The sequence below is a fragment of the Phoca vitulina genome, unplaced genomic scaffold, assembly GCF_004348235.1.
Source record: "Phoca vitulina isolate PV1807 unplaced genomic scaffold, GSC_HSeal_1.0 scaffold56, whole genome shotgun sequence".
NCBI classification, from domain to species: domain Eukaryota; kingdom Metazoa; phylum Chordata; class Mammalia; order Carnivora; family Phocidae; genus Phoca; species Phoca vitulina.
Window position 1 is genome coordinate 6,606,716 of NW_022589759.1, and position 25,118 is coordinate 6,631,833.

Consider the following 25,118-nt stretch of genomic DNA (forward strand, 5'->3'; position numbering starts at 1 on the left):
GGCTGGGTTGTGAACAGTCAGGAGGGGCGTGAGGTGTGGTGTGTGAGGAGGGTGACCAGCCAGACATCAGGGGGAAGAGTCACATCTCCAAACTCATCTGCCCTCTTCCTGCCCCCACTAAGTAGAACCCATTCAGTAAAAAGCAACTGGCTCGGCATTCTCATTTAAGATAAAACAGCGGAGACTTTCTTCACGGCTCTAACTGATTCTGCGGGCCCTCGAGAAAGCTCAGAGGAGAACACGTCCCTCCCACGCCCTCCTGCCTGCTCCCAGAAGCAAGTTTCTAGAGCTGCTTGGTGCTTCTTCACCTGGAGTAGAGGCTGAATTATAGTCCTCAAGGCAATGAGGGGCCTCATTGCTTCCATTCTCCCTACCAGGCTGATGCTCTTACATAAGGAGGGAGGCAGAAGCCACGGGGAAAGCTCAGAAGGAAGATACATACATGTGTGTGCACAGATCCACACCCACACAAACACACACACTCACATACACAGAGCACTGGGCTAGATAAGGCCCCTGCCTGAAGAGAAAACTGAAACTTGATTGTGCTTCCAAACTGAGGAAGACATCTCAAGTCCTCTAGTGCCCTGGAAAAAGGTGACAGGAAGGCTGTGTGGCCCTCTCGGGGCCTCACTGTCTCTGTTGTGGAGTGAGGGCTGTAACCATGGATCTCTATGCCCCCCTTTCACTTCTAAGGGTTTAGGAGTCCATGAAAACTGCTTTAACTCAACCCTGCTAAAGATAACCGTCCTTATCTTTGCTATTAGCTTTCTGGAGAGTCAAGGTCATTTTCTTGGAAATGAACATTATGAGATGGGTATGATGGCCTTTTGATGTGTGGGTGAGGGACATTTTACCTCTTTGGAAAAGCTAAAAATGCTCCTCCTGGAAAGTAGGTGGTCAGATCACCCAGTGGTCCACTAGGGACCACAGCCACTCTTGAGAATACAGTTTAACAAACTGTTTAGAATCTCTAGGAGAATATTCTAGAGGACTGCTTCCATTTGTATCTAATTTTTATTTCAGTCCTGTGAGTAACACTTTCTGAGACTCTTCTCTAAGATTTAGTGTACTCATCCATGAAATGGGACACGTGATACATTTGCCAAAAGATGCACCCTGAGGATAAGGGAAGCCCTAAAGTCCCAGAACACCTCTGTGGTCTATGATTTCCTCCAGCTCCCAAATGTTCCAGTGCCTCCTTAATGAGAAACGCTGCACGCACAGTGAAGAGAAGCCGCTGCTTGTGTGATGCTGACAGTCGTGTAGCTGGTGGCAGGCTAGGCACACCCATTAACCAGTGACTAGACTCCCCACACCAGCCGAGAGCCCCAGCTCAAAATAGTGCATCTGGCCCATGGCCGGGAAATAAGCTGTAGGGAGCATGAAATGAGTGACACCAAAGGTCTGCCATGCTTCCTGTGCCTACAGAAGCCACGATCACTGCTTCACACGCATCTGTCCTTCTGCGGAAGGGACTAATCCCCCTCCCTCCTATCTACAGTTCTCTTCTAACAGAGTTCATGGCATGTAATTAGATGCCAAGAGCAAAGAGCGACACGAAGCTTTATTGTATCCCCAGACGCTGAGGATCACTTGGGGAGCTCTTTAAACGTCAAGTGAGAATTCATGCCTGAAGGTCCCTGATCTCTGCCAGGCCACAACAGATGCTATAAATTGTGGATTTGCCCTGTAGCTGTTCTGAATTTTATCCAGAAAATTATTACATGGTCAACACTCTAGGCCCATAAAACTAACCAAATATAAGGGAGATGTGTATGGTTAAGCCGTGGGAGGCTGGCCTGAATCTGGACTCTCTTCCCTCGGAAGTCAGATGTCCCAAAAGAAGCGTTATTAAACAGCCTATTGATGACCACAGAATATGCAAAAATGTTTCTGTGCCCGAGGAAGCATGGGCCCAGACAGTATACCCTGGGGGTTTGGCTCTGTCATTGGTAAGTTGTGATAGGAAGGTCCTTTGCAAAAGAAACTCTGAAATCTCTGCTCTAGACTCTGAAAGGGTACAAACCCTCACCTCACACCACCTCCACAGTGATTTTAAAGTGAACAATCAGAAATCTTTTCCTCTCAGAAGCCTGAAGCCAGAGAGTGCCCCTGAAATGACAAAAGCCCAAATTAGGGCACAAATTCATGCTCTCCACCACTAGCATGGGGAACTTCTTTGTTAGTCCCGGAGAAAAAACTGGATGGAGTATTCTCCTCTCCACTGTGTTGTGAAAATCAGAAATGTATTTATCTCAAATCAAGGAAGATCTCAGAAATAAGCAGCAATTCAATTATGGTGTGGGACTGCCCAGGGCAGACAACGGTAAAGAGAACCCGTAAGGCGCCAGCACCATTCAATGACGAGTGGCTGCTGGAATGCTGCGTTGAGACAGATTCGGAAGCTCTCTCTGGGCTCGGCAGGAAGAGTGCTGCAATCGATTGATGATGTCTGCCACGAGTGTGGCTGGGGCAGAAGAGCACACGTGTCATACACTTCTGTCCAGATTGGGGCTAGGGCATTGGTGTGGAGACACAGTGGTCTTCACATGCTGAATCTTGACAGGGCAGGGGGGCAGCGGTCGTGGGTACCCCACATCCGACTCAGTGCCCCAACGTGTGCTGAAATTACAGAGATGCCTCCATATCACCCAGGTGACTTGAGTCCAGGTTGGTGGCTGGCTCCGTAGAGCACATTGGAACACGGGCCCTCATGTTCAACGGCTGCTCCTCGGCACCCCTCACGAGCACTCGGGGCTGCTCGTCAGTTCCCTGAGTGACCTATGGAGCCTTTCTGGGTCCCAGACACCTCACCTGTGAAAGGGGCTCCCGGGCTTTCATAAGGGTTAAATGACATGTGACATGCTTGAGTGTCACATTGTGTCTGGCTCTCAGAAGGTGCTCAGTAAATATCTATGAGTAGATGTTAGTTATTCTCATTCCTAGCTGTGGCCCCTGGGGCCAGTGAGTGGACTCTGCTAAGCCTCAGTTTCCCCACGTGCAACATGGAGAAAGCAATGATATTTGCTACTCTCACTGAACTGATAAGAACGCCAAGGGGCCACGCACACTGCCAAGCCTATACTCTATTCAGATTGCCTTTGTTTCCCCTGATGTCTTTTTGCAGTTCCAGGATCCCATGCAGGCCACCCCGCTACATTTAGTCCTCCTGTCGCCTTAGGCTCCTCTGGGCTGTGACAGTTTCTAGGCTTTTCTTGGTCTCGACGGCCTGGACAGTTTTGAGCAGTGCTGGTCAGGTGTTTTGCGGAATGTCCCTCAACGGGGACCGGACTGATGTTTCTCTCAGGACTAGACGGGGCCTGTGGGTTTAAGAGAAGAAGCCCCGAGAGGTACGGCGCCCTGTTCATCACACCGTCTCAGGGTGCAGGCCCTCACGTGACTGCGGCTGCTGACTGTGACGCACTGGCCACGGCTGTGACTTTAGGTTTCTCCATCATACGGTCACTCTTCTCCCCTTTTCCATACTGTGCCTCTGGAAGGACACTGTGTGCACGGCCCCACTGAAGATGTAAGGAGCACCACCCCCCTCCTTGAGGGTGGAGTGTCTGCAGACATTTGTGACTCTATGCATGGGAAACTTCTCTCTTCTCCCCCAGCCACACATTTTTGTTACTTTTACTGTGAGAAAGATTCTTTCCATTGCCTTAAGAAAAGAAGATAGAGCCAAGGAGGACAGGCTGCATGAACACCCCAATTTCAACAGAATCCCAACCCCAGTCCCTGGCTGTAAGGCCAGGCTAGCCAACCCTGTTCCCCAAATCTTTGGGGAATGGCGAAAGGCTGGGGAAAAGTGAAAGACTGGCTTTCCAGTCGGGCCGTCAGGGGAACTCACCATGTTATGCTTGAGGATTCTCTGGACCACGGGAGTGAACACTTCGATGACCACCATGGACCGGGGCCGCTCTCTGCAGTGCTGCGGAGACAGAAGGGCACGGTCAACACCGAGCCTGGCAGGGTCCACAAGCCTGTGGCCTGTGGCTCTTAAAGTCTGAGACTGTGGGGCTCCTGGGTGGCTCCGTCGGTGAAGCGTCTGCCTTCGGCTCAGGTCATGATCCCAGGGTCCTGGGATCAAGCCCCGCATTGGGCTCCCTGCTCGTCGGGAAGCCTGCTTCTCCCTCTCCCTCTGCCTCTCCCCCAGCACATGCTCTCTCTTGCTCTCTCTAATCTCTGAAGATTAAATCAAATCTGTAAAAAGAAATAATAAAGTCTGAGCTTTCATCAGATGGTACAGACAGGTGTCCATTTGGACATGTCCTGATTTACCCCAGCGACACTGCAGCACTGAGGATCAGAGGACACAGTCTAACAGAGAAGTCTCTTGAAAACTGGGTGCAAGAATGCCAGGGGTTTAGTGTCTGGACCCCAGAATCTTGAAAGTTCTGTGGCTTTTCAGTTGTTGGCTTTTATAGGCTGGCAGCAGTCTGCAGGCCATCAAATGCCCCTCTCAGATGTACTTTACTTCATCAGCGTGTTTTGTTTTTCAAACTGAAATTGAAGGCCTATGGGTGGAACAGAGGAAACCCCACCACGCGAACATATTTATAACCTGCCCGGGCCTGAAGGTGCTGAGTTTCTAACCCCTGGATGAGGACCCTGGACTTGGGATATTAGAAATCAGGGCTTTCCTGGGAAACCCAAGATCAATAAGCTTTCCTCAGATCTTAGGGTTCTGGTTTTGAAATCTGGCAGGCGAGGCTGCCCAGGCGTGTCCAGTGTGTCCCAGCGTGGACCCAGGGGGGGCTGCTTCGTTCCCCCTCAAGCTGTCCTCTCTGGGCAGGCCGTCTGGTGGGTGGGGCACTGAGGTTGGGACTCCGACGCCCCAGAGGGAAAACAACCTGAAGGCTCACGGGCCCCCTAGGCTCAGACCCTTCCCTCCAAAGGACAGGGCAGCCTTCTATTTCAGGACCAACTGGAGTTCTATCAGGAAATGCCAAAAAGAATGGTTTCTTCTACATCATGAGTTTTCAAACCAGGAACCCACAGGTATAATTTACTTTGAACGAAGGTCCACTGTTTTAGAATAAGAGTTTGAAAACCATGGAATCTGGGAGAAACCATACAGCTTGAGAGGAGAACAAGGAACAGATTTGGATGAAATCGGACAAAATACTGAGAGAGGAGATGACCTGCTGTGATAGGTAAGGGAGCAGGATACGAAGCGCTGGGATATGTGACCCCACCCCGCTTGGGGCAGCGCTGGAGTCCAAGAAGGCCCGTGTTCTAGTTGTCTTTAGCCTCACTGAGGCCCAGGGAAGAGGGGGCCTCGATTCAGCACCGAAGCCTGATGCCTGTGCAGACATGCTCTTGCACACACACGGGCGCAGACTCAGCCAGACGCTCCCCTGCTTGGCCCGGAAGGCACACACTGCCACGTGCCCGGACACGCACACTGAGAACACACCCGGGCGCTTTGGGCCGGCAGGCTGCCTCCAGCCTCTGCTCTGTGGGTTGCCGGAAAAGGTCTCCTGCTGGAGACACTGGGCCAAAGGGGATAACGCGACCCTGTCTCCGTAATCTCTGAAGCTCCTGCCCTCTGACAAACAGAGAGAGCATGCTCTCTGAGCGGGGTGCGGAGGCAGGAGGGCACGGCAGTCCCCTTCCCCCCAAAAACCACCGGGCCTCCCAGGTGCCTGCTTCGCCAGGCCACGTGCTCATCTCGCTGGTGGACGTAGTCCACGCCCCCCGCCAAGGACAGGATGTGGCTGTGGAAGGAGCCAGGGAGGGGAAGGAGCATGAGTGAAGTGAGTCAGCAGGTGCTAGAGCAGAGAGCGCTGGGGTAGCAGCAAACCCTGCATCTCTCCAAGGACATCAAATCATTACAGTAAAAAAAAAAAAAAAAAAAATCACAAGCAAAGAACAAAACAGGATTGCCTGCTGGTTCAGCCCCCGGACTGCTGCAGTGTGTTTTCAGAGTGAGGGATGGCTGGTACCCGACATGCCCTGGGCACGTTCCGTGTAAACCCCCTGCAAGCCTGACTCTGGGTCCAAGGGAGAGGATGGGCTGCTCTGTGGCTCGTCCCGGCTAACCTGGCATCCCTTGCCTGTTTTCCCTGTTCAGGAAAAGCCCCATGGCTGTGTCCCACTGTGGGCCAGCCGGTGCTCAGAGGAGCCGTGGCTAATAATAAACCAGCTCTGACGTCAGGAACCCAGAAAATCTGCTACAAATTTCTCCCAAGACAGCTACCAAGATATTCCAAGGAAAAGCCGGACGCTCCTCGCTGACCCACTGGTTTGGACCCTGGGCCTTGTTTATCACCTGTCTGGCAGAAGACAGCGGTAACTCTAAGAACAGGCTGCCTGACTTGCCTTCTGGCTCTGTCTGGGGCCCTGACCCAGGTCGGGGAAGCCTGGGTTTTCAGCAAATTATGCAAAGCCAACCCCCAGCACGCACACATGGAGGCAGGCTGCCTCCTGCAAATACAGCCCCATTTCAGTCATGCCATACCTTGCAAAAGAATTCACAGAGATCTGGTGGTGGATGGTTGTTTTCCAGCAAAGGAGCAATTGCCTGAAAGACCACAAACAAATGTCAGCTGGAATCTCTAGAAATGAATCCTACCGGGGTCGGGGGGCTCATGGCACCCACGGAGACACTGACAGAAGCTCTGGGCTGCCCTCCGGGCAAATGCACACCGACAGGGGCTCCGTAACCTGCTGACGGCCATCCACGTCGCCCTCAGATCAACAGGCCCGGACTCCAGGGCAGGACAGGATCGTGGTTCTAAGCCCAGGCACTGGGGGCAGAGTCCTGGGTGCGAGTTCTAGTTCTGGCGCTTACTACAGCCTGTTAGAACAAGCTATTTCCTCTCTCTTAACGCCCGAGTTCCCACCTGGGAAGCAGAGCAGAGAGTCACCAGAAGAACGGGAGGGAAGGCCTGCGGGATGTTTAGCAGGGACCTTGTTCTCAACCCACTGGATGCCAGTCACAAGCCTGAGCCAGTTGTGACAATCAAAAAGCCTCCTGACACGCTTCATTTCCTATTAAGGCAGGTTGGAAAATCTAATACCCGTTGAGTTCACGTCTCACCAAGGCTTCTCAGGCTAGCTGCACAGTTCTTACTGGTTCCCACTGCCATTTCTCTACAAGGTTCCCATGGCCCGAATGACGTCGGATTCTTGATTTTTCCTCCCCTTTCATAATTTTTGTTTTAATGATTGTGCTAAACTTCAGATTCAAATAAAATATTTGAACAATTGAAAAGAAACGTGTCCAGACATTGCCAAATGCCTCATGGGGGACAAAACTACACCGAATTGAGGACCCTTGGTATAGTCTGAAATAGGGCCGGCTCTCCATAAATGTTAGTTACTGGATGGTTAATGCCTATGTGAAGTCCACTCATGTTCCTGTTTGCACACTGAGCACAAGATTAGCAACAAGGAGACCCAGGACCCAGCACCAAGACTGCCAGGCTGTGTGACCCTGAGTGAGCAACTCAACCTCTCTGGGCATTAGTCTTCTAGCCTATAAAATGCGGAGAACTAGAGTGACTGACTCACAGGGGGAATCTGATAAGAGAAAACTGTAGAAGCTTTGGAGTCTCAGCCTCAGGATAAGCCCATTGCCACCATCACGGGGTGGGGCGGGGTGGGGTGCTGTCTTGGGCAGTACTGGACACAGCGGCAAGGGGTGGCGATTCTGCCCGACTCCCAGGAGGGCTCTATGAGGACACGCTCTCCCCATCACTGACTTCCAGGCTCAGACCCTGCCTGTTCGATTTCAGAGGTCTCGGTGGTCTGTTCCCTGCAGTGATGCCTTTGGATATGGGTAGGGACCTCTCAGCAAGGCCTTCCACCAGGCTTGGGACCATCAGGGAAAGGAAGCATCATTGGATGCCAGGAAAAGATGACCTCACTTCTGCGAATGCACCTCTGTGAAGGAGGACGTCAGTGATACTGAGGTTCTGCCGTGGAGCACCGCCAACCAGGCTGACCAATGGCCCAGGGTCTTACCTGTCTAGGGCAGCACCGTCCAGCACGGTGTAGATCACGTGCAGGGTTGAGCCCCTTCACTCATGGCAGGCCCCTCTTTCTCGACAATGAGTCAAGGAATAAAGGAGTGGGAAGGATTTAAGTGCCCAGAGTGGGCGTCAGGCGGTGGCTCTGTGCTTCCCTGCTATTATCTCATTTGATCCTCATGACAACTCTGTGAGGTCAAGCAGGAGCTAGTCCCATTTGTACAGATGAAGAGACAGAGGGTAGGGGAGGTTACCAGTCCTGCCCTGGTCACAGAATTATGATTATTTTAAAAGGTATGATTAATAAAAAGAGCTTATATTCTGTGGACTCTTTCTATAAGCCCGGTCCTTGGCTGAGCATGTTAGGTGCACTAGCTCACTGAACCTTCCCAGGAACCCTGTAAGAAAGGCACTGTTGCCATACCCATTTCATAGATGAGAAGACTGAGCCTTAATATGTCATATTAGCTGAAAATGATCGGAATGGCCATCTGGTTAAATAAAAATATTTTAGAGCCAGTAGAAAGTATGCGGTGGGCCAACAGTCCTCAACTAGGGTTGACTCTGCCTCCCAGGGGATGTTGGCACATCTGGAGACATATTTTTGATCATCACGACAGGGAAGGGTTACCGGCATCTAGTGGGTTGAGGCAGGGATGCTGCTCAACAACTACAATGCCCAGGACCGGCCCCCCAGAAGCAATGATTCATCCCCAAATGTCACAGGTACTGAGGCTGGAAACCGTGGGGCACATAGGCACGAAGAGACTTGAAAGCATCCCCAAGACGTGTTACATGGAAGAACCAACGCAGAACAGCCCATCTAGCAACGCATCATCAATGCTGAAAACAAAAAATAAAAACACAACCGTATCCGTGTGGCTTGCTGTCACCACCTGAAAACCGCCAGGGGCTTTCTCTGAAGAGGACAGTGGGATGGGGTGAAATCCTTTTCTTTCTTCCTTCCTTCCTTCTAATGAAATTATTTTCATGGAATACTTGCAAAAGTATTTTTAAAGAATATCTTAAAGATATTTTCAATACAATAAAACTAAAGTTCTCCCATTACTTGCCCAAGGTCACAGCTAGTGAGGGGTGGGCCCCGGGGTCTACACCGGCTCAAAACTTGAGCTCACACTGAGCTTCAAGCACATGGGACAGGAGCTGGGGTCTGGGCTCCAGGTCCATGCACGTCCAGTGATGTGCCAACTCTTACCAGCACAGAGAGATGGCCGACCCCAGATGGGCCGCATAAAACCAACTCAAGTTACTTGTGAAAGTATTTCTGAAAAACAAGCACATTAAAAACATACCAAGCCCCGCTGGGAGAAGACTAATTGCTAACCGGTCAAATCAGATAATGTCATCTCTGGACAGGAAGGCGGCTTCCCAATGATGATAAGGGCACTGGTAATCAAGAGCACTGAAAGGGAGGCTGTAAAATGCAGGGCTGAGGGGCAGACCTCAGATCAAATTCTTCTCTGTTCTCGGGCACGTCTGTTGAGCAGGGGAGCTTAGCCCAGCCCAATTAAGGGGTCAGCCTCACCAAATTAGCTGGATAAAAGCAGCCTGGATCGCTCAGATCAAAATTCCTTTCCCAGGCTCATCCCCAGTCCAAAGCCCTCACCCTTCTTCCCGGGTTGAAGAGTTGGGGGGGGGGGGTGGATCCACAACGTGGTGCCAGCTGGGAGAGGAAGAGGCCAACTCCTTCCCTGGTACCCATGTCCCTGCCTGCTTTGCCAGTCTCACTGCTCTTTCTCGTGCTGGGCCCTCTCCCTGGACTGCCTTTCCCTGGAGCACTCCTACCCCTCCTTTAAGATCCAGTTTGCTCACCTCCACCTGGAAGCCCTCTGTCATCCTCCTCCCAGCACCCTCACTGGCAGAGGATGTTAGGTACCTGCCCGCTGTGCTCCCCTAACACTCCAAACGAATCTCAACCCCCGATTATCTGCTGACCTGCCAGGTTCCTCTAGCACACAGTAAATCTCTCAATAGCAGCTCTAGGTCTGTGGAACAGAGACTAGTGTTTGGTACATACTTGTCCTTACATGTCCACAAATGTTTGTTAAATGAATTTATTAATTAGTGGTATACCAGAGAAAGGTGGTGGTGGTGAGTGGGGGCACCCAGGTTGACAATTTCCCTGTTCTGGCAAGAGAAGGCAATGAGTGGTCAGGATGCAGCAAGGGGAAGAAAAAAAAAACTTTTATATTTTTAGCAAATTCTCACTGAGCACCTACTATGTGCCAGCCACTGTAGGCGGGACTCCACAGAAGCTGCTGCCTTTACTCTCCATAATAAGTGGCCTAGGACCCATCTCCTTTGGTACCCACAAGACCCAGCTGGGGTGAGGAGGGTGAATCTCCAGGCTGGGCTTGCCAGGACCAGGTGGGTGGGCCTACGAAATCTTCATTTGGCTCAGAGGGTCATGGAATTGGCATCTTGCCCCTGTTTCAAAGGCTGTAGCCATAGGACCACTGGGGCAGGTGAATGTCCTTTCTGGGCACATAAGGCTTTGCCTCTCACTTCCATCTCAAGTTCTGCCTCCCTATTTCCCATGACTTTACACTCCAGCAATGCCGAAGCTTCCAGAATATACCACGTTGTTTTACATCTCTATGCATGTTTTGTTTCCTCTCTCTGGAATGCCTTTACTCTGTTTTGCCATCTGGCGAACTCCTATTGATCCTTCAAAACCCAGTTCAGACATCATTGCCTCCAGGAAGCACCATGGCTTTTTCTCCCAGGTGAGTTTATCACTCTCCTCTCTAGGCTACATCCTGTTTTTGCCGTGGTCTCATCTGTCTTCCTACAATAGATGATAAACCCTTTGGGAGCAGGGCCTGTCTTCATTACCTATGGATTCAAATACATGGCACAGTGCTTGGCACCCAGTAGCTGCAACGTCATTTCTCTCTAGTGAGAGTCACATTTCAGAGCTTAAAATCACCCAGGAAGCTATTTTACCCCAAAGATGCTTACATCATAGTCAAGTCCCAGAACATATGACCTCACTTTGTGTATCAGAGAGAATTAAATCCAGGTTCTATACGTGGATTAATTAGGAGACATGTCCTAGGGCAAGAAAGAGACCGTTCACCTCTCAGCTAATAGGGTTATGCCTCTGAATAAATTATATGCTCTCTGCCATCTGCCTTCAACTCCCCCCAGCACACTCAGGAAGGAGGAGGCAATGAAGACACATTTGTTACAAACCTCAAAGACTGGTAATTACGTACCCCCCCCCCCACAATCAACTGGGGCTCTGAAATGTGCAAAGGCAGGAGGCAGACACGTCTGGCTTAACAGAAGAGATAAGACTGAGTGAGGTCGCCATGCTGGTGGATTACACCGGTGCTTCGAGAAGTCACTCAGACAGGGGCAAGAACTGTGGGCACCGGGAGGTGGACAGAGGGAGAGGGATCTCGAGAGACTTACCACAATGATGTTCTCATGCTCCTGGGTAGTCAAGTTTGTGTTCTAAGGGATTGAGTGGAAAGTTCAGGAGGAAGACAAAACAAAACAAAAAAAACCACAATATTAATCAAATGGAATGTTTGCATCTCAAAGGTCCAAACAGTTTAAAACACTTTCAGCCTCTCAGAGTGCAGGTGTGGCTTCGTCTTAATTAAGCAGATCAGAAAAACCCTCCAAGGCTCGGCCAGGAAGGGAGAAAAGTATGACTTTGGGGCGGCCGGGGCAGGGGGGACGAACACTGAGTTTTGAGTCCCAGTTTCACCCCTTGTGAGTTATGTGACCTTGGACCAGTCACTCCCCCTTGGTGAGACTCTGTTTCTCCTTCCATAAACGGGGAACTTCCATAGGCTTCAGTGAGAGGATGCAAAGACAGGGCTTAACCCTGTGCTCCATGCTGGTCATACCGACGCTATTGGGAAGCCAGAAGGCAGGTTCACAGCAAACACGGAAAGAAACAGACTTCTGAATCTTGACCGTGTGCCAGGCTTTTAGGCGCCTCACATATATTATTTCAGTGGTTCTCCAGCTGGGTTCCCAGGGAAGGATGGTGTTCCGTGAGCCAAACATGTTTTAGTTAAATTTGAATTCTAGCAATTAGCTTGCAGAAAGAATAGTAAGTTGAATGGATTAAATTTGTTTCATTTTTAGGGTTTTTTTTCTCCCCGATCTGGAATTTTCTTACCCAGTGGGTGCCTATTACCACCATCCTGTGAATACATGACTGAGGAAAGGAATGAACACACGAGAAGCGAGAAATCGTGGGAAAACCCCGGAACCGTCACTACTGTCGTCTTCTCTGCTAGTTTCACGGTGTGCTCTGTTGCGTCTGTTCGTCTCGGTGGGCACGGGCTCTCACCGGTCTCTATTCAGATCTCTTAACAGAGCCACGTCTGCCTCCTCGTCTTGTGCCGCCTCATTGGACAGTGAACTAGCAAGATCGAGCGTTCTAGGGTTCTAGAAAGAGCCCCACCCTGTTCACCACCTGGCATCGGCTATAAGGAGCATCAGGATACCTAAGGAGTTTACAACCGGCTGAAGCAACAGCTAAGCCAGGGGGCCGTGAACATGCTTCTGCCTGGCTGCCCGAGGCGGGAGGACCGCCACGGAACCCGGACCAGTGTCTGTGCTCCTCAAGTCCCCAAGTCACCATGGAGACAGCCTGGCCCTCAGCGCTTAGAATCCAGAAACACGTGGAAGGTGGAAGGATGGTTCTTGGATTCCAAAGGTTTTTTCTTTTTGTGGACATTGGTAGCGTTTAAGGAGCCCATTTGTGGTAGATTATTAAACATCAGTAATTTTTCTGATGGAAAGCTTTGGTCTTTCCTTAGGACTGACGGCAAGCTCACTATGCCTCAGGCCATGAGTACACTTCGTAATCCTCATCCCACCCATTTCTTTCTTACAGTGGTTCTCCTACTCTCCCATCGACAGATGAGCTACCTGAGCCCCAGGAGCTGCTTGCCCAGGAGCACAGGGAAGAGAGGTTGGGGTGGGGGTTGGACCACTGTCTGTCCTGATGCCAAAATGTGCATCTCTAACTACTGAGCTCTGGTGCTCGGCCCACGCAAGGGACAGTTCCATTTCTCAGGCTGCGGTGGGCAGCTCTGAAGGGTCCAGCCCAGTCCTCACTGCACCTGTGCACCTTTCCACCAAGAGCAAGCACAGACGCCAGTTCCTTTGTCCCAATCTCTGGTGGCAGCCTGTGCCATTCTGCAGGGACACTTCTCTCCACCAAGGCCATTTTCCACCCTGGGTGGAAAGCACTCACTAACAGCCAGTGCATCGCAGGGGACGTGGGAACCCTAAACTGAATGGTCACTCTATCTACTCAACTCAACAAAGGCCCGGGGGGTCAGGGATGTGGCTTTTTTTGGCCAGTGGATGGACAGTCCTTTCTCAGAACCAAGAGCCCCCTCCTCCCCCTCCCTCGCTCCCTTCCTTGGGATCCTGCCCACCTTCGGGTTGCTTTGGGGACACCTGGAGCCTCCCAGAAGGAGACCCCGGGAGCAACCTGAGTAAAGAGAACAAATAATCTAGCCCATATATTCTAGACAAAAAAGGGCAAGGAGGAGGAAGGATCTGTTTGTTTTTCCACCCATCCCCCTAGACCCTTCAGCTGAGAGAGCTTAAGGTCAAGATCACAACCATCTCCCATGACAACAAAAATGTGACCATTTATCAAATGCTCCCTGTAAATCAGGCACAGGGCCAGGCGCTTTGTACGTATTAGAGCACCCGATCCTTAATTCTATGGAATGGGTGCTCATCTTCGCCCCAACTCACAGAAGAAAACGGTACTGAGAGACCTAGTACATTGTCCAAGGCCAGTTAGCACCTGAAGGGTAGAACCAGGTCCTTCTGCTTCTACAATACCTGTTCTCAACCATCATGTCCTACACAGCTGGGGCGCCCCCCGCCCCACTAGAAAGTCTCTACCAATTTATGCTACATCTATGCATAAGAGCGTGAGCTTTCCAAAAAGACAGACCTGGGCGTGGATCCTGGCCCACCACTTATGCAAGTGACAGCCTCTCTGAGCCTCTGGTCACTCATCTCTACATTTTAGGACTTACCTTGCAGGGTTCCTGGAGAAATGTAAAGTATCAGCTCTAAGTGCCTGCCAAAGCAGTGGTCACAGAGTACGTACTCAAAAAACATGTCACTCAGAAAGGCTGCTGCCTGGGCTGCAGTCCCAGCTCTGTCCCTCACCAAATAGCAGCGCTTGTCTGTCAAAGTGAATAATAATGACCCCTTGCCTGTCACACGGTAGGTACACAGCAGATGCAAGTTTCTTCCTTTTTTCTTTTCCCTTTAAATGACTTTCTCTTTCCACCCTAGTGCTTGGGGGTCAGATGATTTTTAAAACCTTGGCCCGAGAGGTGATGCAAAGGCCCAGGGGCACGTGGTCTATGAAACATGTAAGATAGAAACAAATGTTGCCAGAAGCTGGCGGTAGAGCCCACCTGCCGCCTTCCCCGTCGTCCTGACAGCGAGCCTGATCTACTGATGGTGTGGCGGTGGGGTGCGGACTGGTGGAGCAGAAGGGGTGGGCGATGTGGCCTTGCAGTGAGAGGGAGGGAGCCCTAAGGTGGAAATTCCAGCCCCACTGCTTGCTCAGCAGGTTGCTCAGTGTCTCGGGGCCTCAATTTCCTCGATTGTATAATGGAGACAGCAAGGCCCAGCTCTCTAGGGCAGATGTACTACCTGGGACGTTGTGTGCACGGCACCTGACACCTGTTGGCACAGGGCAGGTGCTTACTGATGGTGAGCAGCCAGCCTGGGCTCGGGCTGGGAAGCCAGGAGGGAACGTTGGGTATACAGCAGCTGGCCTGGTCTCAAATTCCAGACCTTGACTGTGATTCATTTCAGAGCCGGAGTCTTTGCTCTTCTGTGAAATGAACCTGTCTCACACCCGAGGGCATGGTCTCTGCTCCCCTACCTACGACAGTCTTTACTGCCTATCTTCTACTTCTTGCCCCCACTTGCTTCCAGGGCAAGGGACCCTCTATTCAGCAGACGTGGAAGGCCTGGGCCAGTTTCCTGGACTGACCGGCAGCAACCAGCCTGGGTCCACAGAGGAAGGGGTGGTTCTAGGCAGCAAGGAGCTTGCGCAGGCTCAGAGGGGGCATCTAGAAGCTACTCAGGGAATCGGGCATGCCAGGAGAGCAGGGGCCCGTCCCAGGGGAGGGGGACAGAAGCGTCACTCTGGTGGCCATGCGGGGTTTAAATCAGGAGTCATCAACGCCAGGTCTCCAGGGGGCCAGGCAGGCAAACAAACGAGACAAGTGTTAGTATTTGGGAAGCGCTGACAAGATGGTTGGGGCAGAGTAAACAGTGCGTTTCCAAGCAGCCGTCACCTCCCCACAAAAAACAGCGGGACCGACACTGATTGAGGCCCTCGCTCCTGTCTGTCCCCCTGGGGGAACGTGGGCTCCAGGAGGACAGGGGCTTGTCTTCGTCCCCACGCCCAGGACAGTGTCCTGCACGGCACACGCCCTAGTGTGGGGCCGCCTGGCAAAGCCGAGCTATGCCGGCTGCGGGCTGCTGCCAGAATTTCTGCTGCTGGGCGGGTGGTGGGGGCAGACAGCCATCGCTGCCTGGGCCCCTGGAGCTGATGCAGGCCAGGGCAGGGGGAGGATGGAGACGGGCAGGGCCGGCCGGCCCCCACGCCGAGGGGCAGGGAGGAAGCGCGGTCTGGGGGCTTGACCGACGTGCTCTGGCTCAGGGATGAACTAGAAAATTCTGAAATTGGCTGCCACCATCATCTCCACCTGCCCAGCCTCAGGCCCAAGACCGGTCCCCCATGTTCGGGGGTGGGGCCTGGCAGGGCAGCCACAACTGTCCCTTCACCCCTGCCCCACCCTCGGGGCGCTCGGCTGCAGGCACTGGGACAAACCTCCTGCTGGGCTCCCTGAGGCTGGGGGACACCGTTCACTTCCTTGGGCAATGGGGAGACAGCACAAACTCGGGTCCAGTTCTGCCGCCAGGTACGGCGTTGTGCTCAGCCGAAGGAAAGGAAAAAAAACTTGAAGGCGGGGGTGGGGGGTGTACAAAATCAAGCAGGAGGAATGTCTTACCTCTGAGAGCAGTTTTGAGACAATTTCCAGTGGGGCTTGGTTGATGGAGTCATCCTGCAGGGGGGATGTCAGGGCCATGTCCACTAGAGTTCGGATCTCCTTCAACACAACTTCCCAACGGCTTGGGTTACTCAGGACTTTCTTATATTTGTAAATCTTTTTCTGGTCGGGAGAGAGAAGGAGACACGAACATGTTATTGACACGCTGAGGGCGGAAGACGCAAGATGATCAGAGAAACCGATGCAATAGGATGTGTAAGGCCCCGAGAAACTGTAGGCGTGGACCACCCTGTAAGAAACGGACTCCCAGAGAAAGGCAAAGTCCAACCAGGCCTCCCAGACACTAGCCAAGAAGTCTTCACACTGCTTCCAATGACTTAAAAAAAAAAGAATGAAGCGGTTTCTCTTTCAGATCACATCTGCCAAACGTACTCCCTAAGTATTCACACGCAGCCAGAGCGGGTGCATTCCAGGGTGCACAGAGGGACCTTCTTTGAGCTGGAGGCATGGTTTCTCTCATCCCGGTCCTAAGAGGTCCCCCTGGAGAGTGGAGTCCAGCTAAAAAAAGGGACAGAAAGGCTTGGGGCCAGGAATTCAACTCCGGCCAGGTGCTGACAAGCCCAGAGGCCCCCAAGAAACGTGAAGGCAGTCCTCAGTTTCCTCCTGGTGAGTAAGACGAGCATTCTCACCTTTGCTTAGGGCCACGTCCAAAGCCAGACAGCCCTGGGGCGAGGGGTGCTGTCTCCCGTGATGTGAGGCAGAGTTCCGCCTCTCTGACATCATGGAAACAGCAACCCTTGGCAGGCGGAGGTCCCAGCCAAACCCCCTCCCAGCGCTGCAGCTGGCTCTGCCGCCCTGGCTCGCTTGGGAGTCTCCCGCTGGATGAACTCCTTCATTAAGTGCTCTGCTCCCTGGGGAAAACCTAAGTTTAGTGTCACCGAGCCAGCAGCCAGCTGGGTGACAAGTCGCAATCTCTGAGCCAGAGTCTGAATGAGGCAGTGGGAGGGAGGAGGTCAGGGTGCCCCTCTGGCCCCGAGGCTGCCAGGGCTCTCCCTGATCATTTAGTTTCTGAGTTTGGAATTGCAAAGTGGTCTTGGAACCCAGGGCCTTCAGGGAAGTATCTGGGGGAACCTATTCCTTATCAACCTGAGTAGTTAACTGTGCTGAGTGAGGCCTCGCAGTGGAACACAAGATAGACTGGAGGCCTAGTTCTTACCATAAAGCATATCACCTACTGAGCCTCAGTTTCCTCTTCTGCAAATTAGGCATGAAATTACTCTGCAGGCTCTTTCAGGGTGTGATCTTCATAAATTCTGGACCCATGTGGTCCACTCTCTGTACGGAGTCACATTCGAAGGCAGAGGCCAAACAGAATAGACACGGCAACAGAAAGGGAACCCGGGTTCTTAACCTGTCTCTTTGGAAAAACTTCACGAGGGTGAAACGGACAACCCACAGCAATGCAAATAGGATCCCACTTTCTTTCTCCCGTTTGTTCCCAAACTCCATGATTTTCCAGAGTCTCTCACTTGCTAATCATGCCCCATCATCACCACCATCACCCACATAGCTAACTCACAACAAAGTCTGTTTCCCCTCATCATCCCAGATCTTTTTAAATGTTTATTTATTTAAGAGAATGAGCACTGGTTGGGGTGGGGAGGGGCAGAGGGAGAGGGAGAAGCAGGCTCCGAGCCCCATGCGGGGCTGGATCCCAGGACTTGAAGGCGGGGGTGGGGGGTGAAATCACGACCTGAGCTGAAGGCAGACACTTAACCGACTGAGTCACCCAGGCACCGCAAATCCCCGATCTTTCTTATGTACATCAATGTAGCTTGTCCCCCCCACTCCCCCAGCATTCTTGCACCTGCTGGCCAGCCTGCCTGCCCAGGACAGCCTCTTCATTCTCCCTCTTGGTCTGGCTGTGCTCTGCCAGTCACCATCCCTCATCAAGAACTAGGAGACAAGTCCTCTCGGAGGGGCAGCAGGGCAAAAGAAACAAGTGGGGGAATTAGACAGCATCATTTTCTTCAGGTGGGGGACATGACTTGTCAATCATTTTAGATCCTGTAAGGACTGGAAGACACGCGTGGGGAGCTCTGTCAGGAGAGGGTATTTAGTGAACAGTGAATACACGGTCGGGAGGGGGGGATGATGGTGACTATGAGAGCCCCATGACTTTCATGACAAGACGCCCCAGTTCCCTGAGGCCCCAGTCCCAGTCACCGTCAGCCAGGAGACGGCCACCTCCGCACTGCCTGGCCTGTGCAAACACAGAGTGCCCAAAGTCTAACACCATGGAGACACTTCCCATCCCTGAAGGTGAATGCTCCTTTGAGTCCTGGACACAGTGGTTTTGCTCTATACCCAGAGAATTGCTTTATTTTTAAATGACCGCAAAACGGTCACAGAAACTCGCCATATATTAAGCCCCAAAGAAAACCACACGATTCATATCCATGTCTTCCCACAGTGGAGTCGAGAGTTGAAAACGGTCTGAGCCATAAGGGCCCTATCTTCTGACCAGCAGCAAGTTATTTACCTTTGAAAGAATAATGACTTCATTCTTTTTGTGAAAATGATGCCTGTTCATTGTAAGACATTTAAACCATGCTGGAAAAACACAAAGAAGAGGGTAAGTGAAAAAAGGCCTCAAAAATCCCACAACCTAGAAAAAGCGATCATTAATCTTTGGTGAACACTGTTCCACCCAACCCTCACTGAAACTTCGCCAAATAGAGCCGGCGTGTTGTGTGTGTGTGTGTGGGGGGGTACGGGGAGGGGAGGGGCAGGGGAGGGGAGGGGCATTGAGTGCTGTCCGAAGCTCTCCACACTCAGACATCCCTGAGACTCTGAGGCAGCAAGGTCCAGGCAAAAGGGCTCACTGGGCAGCATTAGCCTCAGCGCTCACCGACACACCCCTCCTTACAGGGGAAGGACAACAGCTCTCTTGTGAGCACCCTAGCCCTTGCTTAATGGGCCTCCCCAGGACCTGTGGGTGCATTCAAATCCAGAAGGTCCCAGGGCTTGTGACAAGGGCCAATGCGTAAAGAGCACATACTACGCACCAGGCACCGCGCTGAGCACTTCTGGGCATCATCTCACTGCAACCTCACAGTACTCCTGGAGATGGGGACCTGCCACGGGCTAAGCAGCCCCCAGAGCAGGCCCTAAGACAAGAACCCAAGTGCAAACGGTTTCTTTATTTGCAAGGCGTTGTAGGACACATCAGTGCAGGGTGGGGAGGAGAAGGCAATCATTAACGGGGCACCGCCAAGCATTATGACTGGGCCACTGTGGGGCCAGCTGTGAGTCCTGTGGGGACTCGAGGAGACCGTACCCCCCTCCCCCCACCAGGGAGCGAGGAAGCTGTAGCATTTACCCACCAACTCCCCGGACACTGCCCTACTTCCAGCTGCCCTGTGCCCAGGACAAAGGGCTCCCACGGCCAGAAAAGAACATGGCCCCAGGCGGTCACATGCGGTCCCGGTGAGCAGCCTTCCGAGCAGAGTGGTGGAGGGGCTCATCTGCAACGTCTGCTACAGGACTCTAGTGTCCCGTTTATATACAGGACTCTCACGGCCAGAGAGGTGGCATGACTCACCCAAGGTCACACAGCTAGAAAGCGACAATTCAGGAGTCAGAATCGGCTCTGGTTAATTCCAAAGGTGTTTCTCTATCACATCTGTCAGGGCCAGGGCAGACAGTGAAGAGGAGGGATAGATTTGCCAAGAGACACAGCGATGAAGGGGGTCAAGAAAGCTTGGGGGCATACGGTGAGGGCCAGGACAAGTCCACGGGGGCTGGGAGAGCTGGAGGCCAGGCAACCAGGGGGTGGAGGGGCTGCGGGAAGCACCAGTACGAACAGCAGGTGGACAGCAGGGCTCTGAAATCATGGTGGGGGCGGGGAGCACAGGCTGCTGGGCCCCACAAGAGGCGCTAAGGTCTGGGACAGGGCAGAGGGAGGCCTGCCCAGGACCCACAGGGACCCACTCACTCCATCTTGGGTGACAAATGAGCAGTTTTCATCCCAGGAACTCTGATGAGCTCATCGGGTGTTGAATCACTGTGGGGCGGGATGGGGACACCTCTGGAACCTGACCCTTTGGCTTTGCAGGATCTCCTCTCCCTGAGCCCCTTCACCAGGAGGGGTGGGTGACCTCTTGCCATGTTCAGCGTGGGCTCCATGGGCCACCAGATTCTTTCAGCAGGGGCCCTGGAATTCTCCACGAGGGGCTTAAAGCAGGAGTCGGCAAAGTGCGGCAGGGCGCCAAATCCAGCCCCTGGCTTTGTTTTGTGCAAGGAAGCCCAGAATGTCCTTAGGGGTTGTGAAGCAAAAAACCCCAAAGAACACGGGACAGAAATCCGGTGTGGCCCGCAAAGCCCCAAATATTTGGTCCTTTTAGAGAAAAAGCTTGCCAACCCCTGGCTTTTCAGGGCAAAGACAGTCTAGGAGTAAGTGGGCAGAAAGCTGCTCAACATGGCGAGCCGCCAGGGAGATACTGATTCAAACCATGGAGAGACACCACTTCACACCCACCAGGCAGGCTGTAACCAAAAAGACGACCCCGAGTGTTGCCGAGGACATGGAGGCTGGGATCCGTGCGCGCTGCTGATGGCATCGTGCGGGAGCACAGCGCCACCGGAGAACAGTTCGATGGTTACTTAAAGCATGAAGCATACATTTATCATACGACCCAGCAGTTCTGTTCTTAGAAATCTGCCCAAGAGAAATAAAAACAGACTCTACACGGAGACATGGACACGAATGTCTGTGGCATTATTCTCAACAGCCTCAAACTGGAAACAACCCCCATGTCCGTCACCTGGTGAACAGGTAAGCAAAATGTGGTCTATCCAGACAATGGACTAGTATTTGCAGTAAAAAGGGTGGATTTATTCATACATGCTACAATATGGACAAACCTTATAAATGTGAGCTAAGTCAAAGAAGCCAGGAGCAAAACATATCTTGTAGGATTCCTTCTCTACGAAATGTCTAGAAAAGGCAAATTTATAAAGACAGAAAGCGGAACAGTCATTGCCTGGGGCTGGTCGGGGGAGAGGGTAGCAACAGGGACCAGACCGCAAACAGACAGGAGGGCATCTTTTGGGATGATGGAAATATTCTAACACATGATTGTGGGGCGCCTGGGTGGCTCAGTTGGTTAAGCGACTGCCTTTGGCTCAGGTCATGATCCTGGAGTCCCAGGATGGAGTCCCACATTGGGCTCCCTGTTCAGCAAGGAGTCTGCTTCTCGCTCTGACCCTCCCCCTCTCGTGCTCTCTCTCTCATTCTCTCTCTCTCAAATAAATAAAATCTTTAAAATTAAAAAAAAAAAAACCACGATTGTGGTAATGGTTGTACCACTCCATGAATTTACTAAAGTCACTGAATCATACACTTACAATTGGTGGATTTTAAGGTGTGTAAATTATACTCCAATTGAAGCGTTTAAGAAAAAATCCCAACCTAGGCAGGCAGAGGAGGACATGAGACAAAACCAGAGCTGGTGTTGCTTAGTGGCCAAGAGCACAGGTTTGCAACAGCAGACTTCAGTTCAAATCTAAGCTCCGCTTCATCCATCCACCTGTCCACCTGTCCACCCATCCATCCACCTGTGCATCCACCCATCCATCCATCCCTCCTTCCATCATCTATCCAACCATTCAACAAAAATTACCAGGAACCATCTCCTACGATGTGCCAAGCCCTGTGTTTGGCACTAAGGATCTCCACAGTGAGCAAAGCAGACAGGCCCCAAGTGCTCGTGGAACTCACGGTCTATTCCTTGTACCTAGTTGCCTCATCTGCAATGTGGGGTCGGACTGACTACTGCCCAAGGCTTCCGCGGCTCTTCCATGAGATAACATCTATCAAGCACCTAGCCCCACCGCTGGCTAACCAGCAGCTCTCATTCTTGTCACCTACCAAGTCCTAGAAGTGAGTGGTCCAGAGCAGGTGGAACTTAGGAGGATTCCTGGCATCCGTGACTAAGCCCCACCAGTTCCCGGAACAACAGAGCCAGCAGGAAGAGCCTCTTGCCTCCTGTGTGGCAGAGCCAGTCACTCCATTGCAGTCCTCACCCTCTGCTCGTCAGGGAGGGGACGTTACCTGGGCAACATCCGCCATCTCTCCGGCAACTGCTCCCACGGCAGAGACAACCAGACGCCCGGGCTTCTCCGGCCTGGGAAAGCGGAGCCTCTCGGCTCCTCCGCGGGAGACAGGCTGTCATCGGGCGTGTGCCCCTCACCAGGAGAGGCGTGACTCAGAATGTGCTGGAAGCACGCCTCCCAGTGATGGGGCTGCTGTGCTGGCTGCCGCAGCCTCCGAGGCTCAGGCTCACACAAGCACGCATGCTCCCCACCACCTGTCATTAAAGGAAAGGCGGCACGGGAGCTCCTTGGAGCTGCCGAGAAAAATGAGCCAGGGAGGAACCAGACTGGCTTTTAGAGCTTCTTTCCAGTGGACGGCCCACAGCTGTGCTGCCCAGGCCCAAAGTCCCTAGACCCATGTGGCTACTTACATTTAACTTAATTAAAATGAAATGCCATGAAAAATTCAGTGCCACGGTCCCACTGGCCACACTGTGGCTGCTTGCTAGCCACAAGTGGCCAGTGGCTACCATAGCGGACGATGCAGAGAAAGACCATTCTCATCACTGCAGAAAGTTCCACCGGGCAATGCTGTTCTAAGGTCCTGGGGCCCCCCTGTCACCAATGTTCCCAGAGGACCAGCAGCACATTCATTGCCTCTTCCCATGCTCAGCCAGCACTTTGGGGCCAGAACGTAAGTAGCACCCTCCCCACCTGTCCTGCTCCTCCGGCTTTCCCTCCCAGGTTTACGGGGTGGTGTCCCCAAATGTCCCCCACACATCCAGGAAGACTGACTGGTTGGGCAACTTGTCCAGGCTCTCCGATTCCTAGACAGGGGCCCTTGACCTCCTCACTCCTTCATGACTCACTATGGGGCTGTGTAGCTAACTCACCATCCCTGCCAAGCGGTGTGCTTCTGGGGGCCCCAACACTTGGGCTGCTGGCCTTCTCTTTAGTCCTCCAGAGTGACTGGATACTACATCTTAAATCCTTCTGGCATCAAAGACCATCACTTTGCCTTCAGATACAAGCCTGGCCTGTGGTCAGCCCACGCGTGTCACCTCCACTGCCCACTTGGCCCTCAGGTCTCGACCCTCAACCTGAGACAGCTTATAACCTCCCAGGCCCCTGTGGACGTGCAAAGAGATGTTAATTTAGCAAATACAATTACTGGGATGTTACCTGCTGGTATAATTAATTGACAGATGGATTCATCAGTGATTACCCTCCAGGGACTGGGGATTATCAAGAGGAGTGTAGGGATGCCTACCCTGGCCACTGGCTCCATGGGGGCACCGGGAGTAAGAGAAAGGACACAAAATGAGACCCAGGCCTAGCCCTGGTCTGCCCCCCGCTTTGGCTGGCAGGTAAAGCATGGCTCAACTCACGCTCACAAAGCTATCAAACACAGCAATACTGGCTACCACTTATCCAGTGGTTACCATGTTCCAGGAACAACCACCCTGCATAATGACCCAAGTGACAAGTGACACAAGAGCATAATGGTTATCACTTCTGGAGCGCTCTCCACAGGCCAGGCCCTGTGTGAAGCACTTTATATAATAAAGTAATTTTTTGAATCTTCCCAACCATTCAACAAGGTGTGGGATATGATTGGGCCCATTATACAGAGGAGAAAAACTGAGGCTGGGAGCGGTTAGGTCCTGTGGCAAGTAAGAACCAGAGCTGGGACTGGGAGCAGGTGTAGCTGCAGATCCTCCGGGTCTGACCGCCGAGCCACTCTGACAGGCACACCTGAGAGCTTCCTCTGCCTTGATGGAAGCTGCACCCCTGCTCCGAGACGCACAAGAAGTCCTTTAAACTGGGGAGGTGAGACTGGCCCGTGGCAGTTCCAGACCGACTGCAGCTGGGCGTCCTGCTGACATCTGCCTGGAAAGCCAGGTCCTGGGGAGACGGACAATTTGTCTGAAAGAGGGGAAAGAGCCCGGGCACTCAGTCCCCTACGTGCCCACTGGAGGCGGTCTCTCCACAGTCATTAGTGCTTCCAAGGAAACAGCGGGAACTCGGGCACAGCGTCCTGAGTGCCGTCTCTGAGGCATCAGCCGGTTGCCTGGGCAACCACGCATCTGGCTGGTGAGGAGAGGAACAGGCCTTGGTGCCAGGCTCCCCACCAGGCACTCCATCCTACCTGGCACTTCAGGGCCTGTGGAACCCTTGGCAAAATCCAATCATCACCCGGATCGGTCTGACCACATTTAAAAAGATTGCACGTGGCTGTTTTCCCCCCAAGCTCTGAGTTCCTCGGGGGTAGGGATTATGTCTCGTGGGCTTCTGCCCTGTTGTATGTGGTGACCGGAGCTTCTCGGGGCACATGGAAGGTGCTCTCAGTGTTTATAAAATGGAGGAAAAATGAAGGTTAGAAATAATGGCTGACATATATGAAGTGCTTCGGCTGTGCTGAGCGCCGAATCTAGTCTTTTAAAACCCACCGAGTGCTCCTCACCCCCAAAAGTGAGCAGGAACCATGTGGGGAGTCTTGTTAAAAGGCAGATTCCCAGGGCACCTGGGTGGCTCAGTCAGTTGAGCGGCCGACTCTTGGTTTTGGCTCATGTGGTGATCTCAGGGTCCTGGGATTGAGCCCTGCGTGGGGCTCCCTGCTTAGGAGGAAGTCTGCTTGAGGATTTCTCTCCCTCTCTCTCTTCCCCTCCCTCCGATCACATGCGTGCTCGCTCTAAAATAAATAAATCTTTAAAAAAAAAAGGCAGATTCCAACTCCGTAGAGCCAGGTGGGGCCCAGTGGGGCCTGGAAGTCTGTCCCCATGATACACGGGAGGAGAGGGCACTGAGGGGTTAATACCTTGCCTGAGGTCATACAGCTGGTGTTGTGGGTTGAGTTGTGTTTCCCAAATGAAAAGTCCAAGTCCTAACCGCTGGTATCTGTGGATGTGACTTTATCTTAAATAGGTCTTTGCAGGCGCAATCAAGGGAAGATGAGGTCAGGCTGGATGAGAGGCGGGCCCTATAG

General features: G+C 52.5%; 1 protein-coding gene across 3 annotated transcripts in view; it reads right to left on the minus strand.

Annotated features, from left to right (window-relative positions):
- Positions 1-25,118, minus strand: part of CMIP (c-Maf inducing protein) — a 227,274-nt gene that overhangs the window by 33,422 nt on the left and 168,734 nt on the right. For 2 of the 3 annotated variants that reach the window (XM_032389851.1, XM_032389850.1), the window contains exons 4-7: positions 16,037-16,198; positions 11,421-11,462; positions 6,470-6,532; positions 3,857-3,937 (exon numbers count right to left, since the gene is read on the minus strand). In XM_032389851.1, coding sequence (XP_032245742.1) covers positions 3,857-3,937; positions 6,470-6,532; positions 11,421-11,462; positions 16,037-16,198 — 348 coding nt within the window. Of the gene's footprint in view, positions 1-3,856; positions 3,938-6,469; positions 6,533-11,420; positions 11,463-16,036; positions 16,199-22,151; positions 23,281-25,118 lie in introns of those variants that run through there. The other variant, XM_032389853.1, reaches the window with a different exon arrangement.